General features: G+C 40.1%; 1 protein-coding gene across 1 annotated transcript; it reads left to right on the top strand.

The window, feature by feature from the left end:
- The first annotated feature begins 3,209 nt into the window (after positions 1-3,209).
- Positions 3,210-7,142, top strand: nrsn1l (neurensin 1-like). The gene is made up of 4 exons (XM_020620150.1): positions 3,210-3,298; positions 4,868-4,944; positions 5,771-5,917; positions 6,723-7,142. Exons 2-4 carry the CDS (start codon positions 4,891-4,893, stop codon positions 7,134-7,136), a joined length of 615 nt encoding a protein of 204 aa, XP_020475806.1. The 5' UTR covers positions 3,210-3,298; positions 4,868-4,890; the 3' UTR covers positions 7,137-7,142.
- Positions 7,143-9,693: the final 2,551 nt, after the last annotated feature.

The raw sequence follows: 9,693 nt of genomic DNA, 5'->3' as shown, positions 1-9,693 counted from the left end.
GAGTAAATATTCCATCACTAACCACAGAAAACAAATCAATCAGAGCTCCAGTCAAAATAGTTTTGCAAAGTCTTGCAAAGTATGCACATATTGTGACAGCTTTATTTTTGCTTCTCCTCAAGACTTGCACTGCCTGGAAGTCTAATTATAGCCGATGTCGCGCATGCACTGTTTACAGTATTATCATAAACAGACGTTTTCTTCGTGAAAGCATGAGTGACAAGCATGGAGCCCAAAATAAGAATACATTTAAAAGGACTTTCAGGAGGAAAGGTTTTATAGCCCATATTGAGCAATAATGAGCAGTACAGTCATGCAGGCACACATCCACGCATACCCACATGCACACACTCCCCTGCCTCTTCATCACAGGATGTGACACCTGACGGCCCATTAGTTCCCAAAGTGCTATTGTACTGCATTTTATGAATTCTTCTCCTTATAGAATCTTTACACTCTGAACATTTCCCTCTCACTTGTCAACATGGGGTACATAATTCTTGTTAATGTGCCATTATCTGACGCTCTGCATGATGTAACACAGCCATTCACCAGCCCTGCACCCACAAACACATCCAGTGACCTTCTGAACTCTGCACTGCTATCACCCTGTCTGCAGCAGGGCAGGAGCACTGCTTCATACATTACAATGAGGGAGAGAAAATTTGTGCTTTAAAGACGCCATAGTGTACAATTAAAATGTGTACTTATTAAAAGCACAGCTGTATTGAAGATAACAGAATTTGAGCTTGTGTGCAGCCATAACTGTGTGCCTGCAATACCTACTTTTAAGAAAGAGATAGTGAGCAACAGAAAGAGTTTAGCCAGCTTATATTTATGCAATTAAAAAGGTATGCCTGTATTTGAGATAGTGTGATGTATCCTGACTGTATGCTTGAATTTAGGAGAGATATGACACAAGCAAGAAAAGAGGAAATTTGAGTTAACAAGCATTTTAGTGCAATTAAAAGATAAGTCACAGCCTGCTTTCATTTCAGCTAGAATAAGAGAATGATTTGAGCCACAATGTGCCTGAATCCATAAGGTATGTTTGTATTTGAGATAAAAATTAAAAAATAGGAGTTTTAGCTCCTAGAAAGTAAGCTTTCAAAACATGTGTTTAACAGAGAGAGTACATTTAAAGGTCTCATCTTGTGTAGATGGAGCTGGCAGTCAGCTAGCTGAGCCTATAGCTAGCCTGGCTGCACAGATCCCAACCCAAATGTAGCCTAGCTTCTTCTTTATGGATGAAAAGTAACAATTTTATGCATTCAGATGTACATTATAGGCGGTGTTTCAAACTAAGGAAACTTTGTCCGTAAGTGTTTGTCTCCATATCTTGAGTAGCACCACGCTGAACAGCCGACATGTCCTACACATCTTTAAATTCCCTCTGGGATAGCCACCACCATCGCTACCACCCTGACAAAGATTAGACAGGTGGAAAAAAGCAACATGTAAACTGTCATCAAACCTAAATAGGCTTTGTGACTTGGACATTGCACAATAATGACAGTGGCTTTATAGGCTGGAGTGGTTTGATGCACAGGTTATTTTTGAGATACCAGACAAACACAATGCATAATTTCTCACACCACAGGATAGCCCTCCCAAGCCAGTGAATAAAGGAAGTAATAAGGGCAGCAAGGCATGCAGCTGAAATGACCAATAAAGCTTTACAACAGCTTTTAAATAGAGCGGATGGAAAAAAAAATTTTGTTTGCACATCATCTTAAAGGGAAGTGTAATTATCTCTCACCCAGTCAACATGTAGAGCTCACATCCTGTGGCTGACCTTGCTGGACATGTAACATAAAATTTTTTATCTCTGATACAGCAGCATGGTAATACAAATCTCTCTCTCTCTCTTTCTCTCCCTCCTTCCCCTCCCCTGTCTTTCTCTTACCAGGGCACCTTGGAAACAGTCTTATCCTGCATTTTATGGCTTATCATACTATGTCCAAATAAATATGCAGGGATGATGAACCACTACCCCCATGTACTGTACACACACAAAACCATGCACAGCACACACTTATTCTGCATTGGTAGCAAATGTTCTTTTGACACAGTGATTGGATAAATATATAAATATGTGAAATGGCAGTATTTGTTTTCTATTCATTTGGGATCTGTTATGACAGTTTGCATAAATAATACACCTTCAGGAAACCCTGAAATATTTACAGAACACATATTGGCACACATCTGTGTGTGTGTGTGTGTGTGTGTGTGTGTGTGGTTGTTTCTTTTAACATTATTTTAATCTTTAATGAGAGCTACCACTTACAGAGACTGAAATGCTTCTTTCATTTGCATTCCCAGAGGCACTGACAGCTAGTTGAATGCAGCACTCAATTTAAATCGACTATCCTGTCAAACTGACAGCTGATAGACAGTTTAGAGGCTCTAGAGTTGTATAAAAACCCACATTGCCTTACGATGCTTATTGGTGAAAAGTTAAAATGATTCAATCATGAAACTCAAGGATTGTTTCACAGATTTTTTTTCTTTTGTGCTGAATTCAGAAAACTGAATAAATAAGTCCCCAAGTTAATTGATTTGTGAGTGTGGGCCCTTTCTTTAATTGACCTTACAAATGAACTAAGATTGCGCCTGGAAAATGAGCTCCTTGAAATAAGTTTGCAAAGGTACGGGGGAAACCTTTTGTAGTTTCACAAATAAAATGTCAATGACTTAAATGGTGCATCAAGAGAGATGCACCATTGACTGTGATAGGTTAATGATTTTTAGGTTTATAACAAATCCTAAATGCACTGTGATAAACAGTCCAACCTCTGAAGGCAATGCACTGACAGTGCATTTCTATATAACAGGTCACCTTAGTGAAGCACTGCTTAGGAAGTTCAACAACTCTGTTAACTGCTCGCTGTAGAAAACTATTTCTTTACTGTGCACCATATTTTTGGTATGCAATTAAGAAACTGACTTTTTTAAAGGGAGCAGTTAACAGATTTGCCAGTCTTTGTGAAACAATGGCATCTTTGGTGTGTGATCTGTAAATGTACTGTTGATTTCAAAAAGTAGCAGCAATCGGTCTTTTGTTTTGTGTCTAAAACAGAGTGCTAAGATCAATATGTTGCTTAAAAGGTAGACATTCATCCGAACAGAAGGTCACCAGATGTCATATCCTACTGAGAGTTGACATGTCTCCCATCTACACGCATGCTCAGTGTGTCCGCTTCAGCTGATTCACAACAGCAGTAGCGGCAGCGCTGGAGATCCAGCGGTCGGCCAGCGCATGGATCCCCGGTGAGAAGCGCCAACACTCCGACCAGTGAGTAAGACTGTCTCCTTCACTGCTTGGAAACTCGGTTATATACACTAGTGAAAAGAGGAGGCTGCAGCTGCCCGGAAAAAAGAGACAAAGTGAGGCGCTGTGGATAACAAAGTGTGAAATGGACGTCCGCGATGAGTCACTGGTGTCTAGTGTGTTGTGTCTCTGCTGATGGTCCTACCTGTTGAGAAGGTTTGCGAGTCAGATCAATATCTGACGTTTTTCGGTCTTAAATGTAGACTGTCAGCACAAAAAGCAACGTGAAATCATAAATCCCGCATACGTGAGTAAATAAACCCCGACGTCGTTTCGGACTGAATGTGTAGCCTGTTTACTGCACCTTTAAGTGGAGTCGCCTGAGAGCTGGGAGGAAAGTTGGGGTAAACTTAGTAGCACCATGGACAGAGCCCAGATCAGCCAGCACTGGATAGTCCCATAGTTTATCTTATCGCAGCCAGTCTCCGTTCACATATTCATTTAAAAGCATCAGTGTTAGTGAAGACTGGGATACAAGCATCTGGATACATGTATCTGTCAAACCTCATCTGCACAAAACCAGGAAAAGCACACACATGCACTGGCTTTGGAAATGGCTCGGATGCTATGTGTTATGATGGCTATTTATCACATACAGTTCTTTCTGTATTGATTTAAACCTATTGAAAGCTTGGTTTTCTCTGATATGTAGTAAGGTAAAAGTATAAAATAATATGGAAGCACTCACATAAAGTAGGCTAGTAGCTAAACATTTTATTAATCCGAGTAAATATAAATGTATTGAGTTACTCTCTGCCACTGGAGACACAAATACAGTAGTTGCTCCACACATTTGCTTAAAAGTTTTTAAATGAAGTCTTAGGATACTGAAGTTTGCTGCCTTATTTTCTTGTGAATTCATACTTTTAATTGTGTTGGAATTCACCACAAATGAAACTAGAAAGGTCAGGCTATTTCTTCTATGAGTATAAACGAACCCAGAGAAAAATAAAATGGAATGACAAAGCAATAAGGACAAGGTTTTTAGTTGCTGAATATTCAATATTCCATTTACAAGATAATGTAATTCTTTGTAAACGTTGTTTCTAAACACTTGACTCTTACACCAGGGCTAATTTAGTGCAACCAAATAAAATGAAAGAGTCTAGGTGTTTTATTTAATCTTGCCTCAGCTTGGTGCTATCACACACAGGTTCTTTACCTCAGCATAAGACATTTACTGTCTTGCATTGTTGTATGTTGTTGTTTGTTTACATTTCAGGTTTGTGTGTGGCTGTATAGAGAAACTGTTTCAAGGCAGTGAACAAAATAAATCAGCCAAACCACCTTTGATGAATAACAACAGAGGGACATGTGCATGCTGTATAGAGCGTGCACTCACTTGCATATGTGTGACTCATCATCACACAGCCCCCTCAGGGCCACCGGTCTTTCACGTGCAGCAACAAAAACAGACCAGTTTCTGGAGGGAGGGAGGCTTCTACTGAGGGAAACCCGTAGCTAACATGTACACGTGCCAGTTTGTTCAGGACTCTGAATATGTGTTACCCACAGTTTGCATTTTTACTGTAGGTGTACAAGGTGTGTGAGGTGTTATGGCGCTGTGCTCTGAGGTTTCTGGCTCAGGAGGAGAATCCTCTGGCAGTGAGGTGAGAACATATTTGATTTTATTACAGCTAAGAAATATTCTCAGTATCATCATTATACAGCTGTAGAGAGGACATTTAATGTAGTTTAGTAATGCTTTAGATTACTGTCCACAAATTACAGTGTAAATCCAGTATTTGTCCCTGGGTACTTGTGAAATGGAAATGATACTGCAAAAGAGATGAATCAGGGGCTTAGTTCACAGCCCACATACCCCAAACTTAGCCTATAATAAAGGGGCTTTCTCCCATATCTCCAGTGCTTCATCCATGTAGCATCATTACTTCAATCATATGACAAGACATAAAAGCTGTTTTAGCTTCTTCTGTAACATCAGTTTTCCCTGTTCGATAAGTCCAACACTGGATCCAAATTACCTGAGAGAAATTATACCACAACTAATGTCATTGAATATTTGTCTATTAATAACACTTGCCACTGTTCTGAAGGACTTTTCAGAGTCCTCAAAGTTGTTAGTTAACTTTAACACCGTGCTGCCTTTTTTGTGTTTACCCAGTAATAGTGCACGATTTAATAAACAGGTACATAATGAGTGAAGAACAAATGACTGTGAGTGTAGTTTATTTTACATGCTCCATACGTTTAAATACAAGGTTATTTATACCCCACATTTTCACAGATTCACAAGTATTTTATAAATATTCAATATGTACAACAAACACTTTACTTAAAAACACTGTACTTTGTGCACTGTAGTCTATACTATACTTTCTTCAAACCTGAAAGAGAGACAGCGCAGGGCAAACGTAGCCCCTGGGGACTGTTTTCACATGTAATTTGGTTACTTTGGTCTCAACATCCCTCCAGGCGAGCTGTCTTCAGTTTGGTGTTCGCTCCTATCTGCACCACTTTTACGAGGAGTGCTCATCCTCCGTGTGGGAGAGGGACCCGGAGGATAGGGGATGCGTCCCAAGCCAGAGCTCAGCCCTGTGGTGGAACTCAACAGTGTGGAAGGTAGATCACACACACTCCAACTTGTTTACATTACAAACCATCACTGTAACTCTGTTCCTACATGGGTCCCATGGGTCTGATGTCCCAGGATGAATAATATAGGTACACAGGAAATTATGCATGTTACACAAACAAGAATACTAAGTACTTTTTTGTCCTGTCCTGTCTGAAAAGCCTGGTGGTTTGAGGCTTCCCTTGTCCATGTGTTTTGCTTAGACCAGGTAGAGGTTCATAATCCAAGGTAGACTGATGCTCAGGGGACTAACAAGTTTTATAAAGCATGTGTAGAAGTTTATTTCAGTATTTACAGTGAAAAACAAAAACAGTATATTTCATTTATACTGAGACATGGTTTTCAAATAAATGTGTTCCTGCAGTACACAGAACATTAAAGTGTAATAAACAGATATGTTTTTAAGGTCACATAATTTCTTTTCTTTCTTTTGTAGTCACAAGTAATCATCTTTATGTAAAAACTGGCCTTTACTTTATGTACTGTACTTGTACTGTGACTGTAATGATGTTAGTGTGACTAACTGACTCGAGCCATTAATTAGTTCCTTCCTTGGTAACAGCTATTCTGTGGCTTAGTGTGATTGCAGCCGCCTGTTGTCTCTGCATGATGAACTACAGGCGGTGTAGTGGTATTTGTAAATGTGAGGATGGCAAGTAAGCCCCTTGTCCATTTGATAATTTACATTTTTGTGCAACACAAACAACAAACTGACCTTTCCTAGCAAGAAGTGAAGAGTGCTGAGCAAAGAGTACCAGGAAAGGACAAATTACCACTCTCTCCTCCCCCCAGGTGTCCTTGACTCTAGGTCTCCTGATCCTGACTGCAGGCATTGCCAGCCTCTCAGTCGGTTATTCCACTCCAGTTAAATTAGAGTCATTTGGAGAAGGAGACCTGTTCTTTGTGGACAACCGAGCCGTCAGCTTCAACAGAGGGCTGCATGTCAGCGCCGCTGCCGGCATTGGGCTCACCTGCCTCGGCTCGGCCCTGACTACCATGGGGATTGTTGTTTGGATCCTCCCCGGGGCCAACTTGAAAGAGAGGCTGTTCCACAGACCAGGGGAAGGGGAGCGGAGAGGAGAGTCGGGGCTGAAGTCTAGGAGACCTAGGGATCCGAGGGATGTGATCACTAAGCCACCAGGTGTAGAGGAGGGGAAGATACTCATCACACTGTTCAAAGTGGAAACTGGGACGCTCACTTCTTAAACATCTTCATGCACAAGCTTTTGTTCTTTGTAAAAGGGCCTCATTGATATTGTTAATGATCTTGATACATATATTTGACCAAAAGAGGATCATTTTAGTATGAAAATTGTTCAATTGAAAGTTATTTGTAAACTGAATAATACAGTTAGATATAAGACATAGACAAGGTATCTCGAACACCTATCAGGCTTTAAAAGCACAACTTGATCAGAATACATCTTAGATTATTTTTAAACAAATTCAAGACTTCACCGGAGACCTCTTACTCATCTTGTACTGCAGTGTAGTAGTTGTTGATCATTGATTGTGTTTGTGCAATGCAGTAGTGGTGTATTTTAAGCATACAGTGAATAATATCCACTTAGATACTCAAACAGAGCCGAATACTAAACCCTAATGGATGAAAATTATATATTCCTACCTCTCACTTAGTTGGGATAATGTTTATTGTATGTTCACTTGATTTTTCTTACAGTATGTGTTATTTTTTTTAAAATAGGAATTGTATAAGCTTTTCAGGTAGTACACACGTTACATAATGTCATAAAAACACACATTACCATACACATACGGAAATCGCTGACCATTCAATAAGGTGCTCACATGCAGAAGAGATTACAGACAAAAAGAATCATTAACAATTCTGTGTCTACAGTTTCACATATCTACACTAATGTCCAGCCTGCTGCATTCAGCACAGGTACAGTAACATACACATTCATTCACCCACTCACCCATACACAAATTCGTGCTCCATTGAGAATATCACCTATTTTCTCTCTGCTGTAATCTGGCTCTGTAATTGCCTGCAATCTGTGTCTCCAGGCAACAGTTGGCTTCAAGTGTTCTATTTTCAACTCCGAACAAAGAGTCTGTTCTGATTGGCCCAGCATTTTCCCTCTCCTTATTTTCATGCCAATCAGATTTTTTGTTTACAGACATAGCACAGCGGTGGCAAGTGGTGAAGTGCTGAGGTGAGGGGAATTAGCACTTGCAGTTTAGGGGCCATTTGTTTGATTGGGTCCTCCAGTTTAGTTAAATTAGTCTGAATAACAGATAGTACACTTTAGAAAAAAATGTAAAACTAGAATAACCATAGTGTTATGATTTAACGGCACTGATTCCACTGGATTTTAGTACTGGTGTTTTATTGTGTTATTATGAAGATAATGGGGTGTCACTGGTTGCAAAGCAAGAGACCAAAATAAACTTGTGATCTGCATACTGACCTTTTTGAGGTTCCATTTTATTACTGTGCAGTAAGACAGCTTTATTCTTTAATGCTCGATGAAATTATTCTTTGCAATGTTACATCTACTGCTCAACCCTCTGAGTAATAATAACCAAGTCTGCAGCCTAGTCAGCTTTTAGCTACTGTATTCTTGGCGCCTTTTAGCTCACCGGAAAAAAAAAAAAAGTTGTCCCTAAGTGGCACAAACAAGTGACTTAAGAAAACTTGTGGTATTCACTAATTTTTGCCTAATTAGAACTTTCCCTTTGGTACTGAATAAACTCAAGTGGTCCAGGTTTATCATCCCAGATGCAGAATGGCAATAAACAGTATAGGAGCCTTTTGGAATTATTCAGTTTTCTGAATTAAATGATCATAAAATGTGAGCCGATCTTCATCAAAATCACAAGTATAAACAAATTCAATGTGCTTAAGCTAATAACATAAACACTGATAATCTTTTGCAACTTTACTAAACACGCCTATTAAACACTTACAGCTCTGGTCGAAAAAATAAGTGAACCCTTGAATCTAATAACTGGTCAAACCTCCTTTGTCTGCTGTTTTCGAACAACTTGTACCTATAGATCACATTTGCTCAATGATCAGGAAGAATTTTAAAATATTCTTTTTACATATTTCTCATTCCACAGCATTTCTGTTGGGTTAAGGTCTGGGCTCTGACCGGGCCACTCCAGAAGGTGGATTTTCTTTGTTCGAAGTCATCCTGATATACAGTAGATTTACTTGTTTAGGGTCTTTGTCCTGTTGCAACACCAACGTCTGCTGAACTTCAGCCACCCTGACATTATAATGTAAGAGACCTTGATAAACTTGAGTTTCCTCTAGTGGAATTCATTTTTGCCCTCTCCTGGACAGGGTGTGCCAGCAGGATCCACTCCTGATTTTGGTGGCACCTCACTGGCCAGCAAAGGTGTGGCTTGCAGAGATAGCCCGCTGGCAGCAGGGACCCAGGAGCTCCCTCTCCTAAGGGATCTTATATCTCGGGCAGGGGGGTAGGTGATTCATCCAGGCCTGAACTATGGTCCCTGCATGCTTACCTGTTGAGAAATCCAACTTAATAGCTGGGGCTATACCCTCAAATGCGGTAGCAACAATTTAAGAGCCCTCGAGCCCCACCCACTAGAGGCTTGTATGCTTATAAGTGGTTGGTTTCTGAGCTGTGGTGCCAGGAATGAAAAGTTCTCCCATTTCAATACTTCATGGTGTGAGTTTTGTTTTTCCTGCAGGGCCTGTTTGAGAAAGGTCTCTCTTTTTCTACTATTAAAATTTGGCCATATCAGCTCATCATGTTGGTTTTGAGGG

This window comes from Monopterus albus, unplaced genomic scaffold (assembly GCF_001952655.1).
Source record: "Monopterus albus unplaced genomic scaffold, M_albus_1.0 scaffold233.1, whole genome shotgun sequence".
In the NCBI taxonomy this organism is placed as follows: Eukaryota; Metazoa; Chordata; class Actinopteri; order Synbranchiformes; family Synbranchidae; genus Monopterus; species Monopterus albus.
The sequence above is the reverse complement of the archived record's forward strand: the minus strand, read 5'-3'. Positions and strand labels throughout refer to the sequence as shown.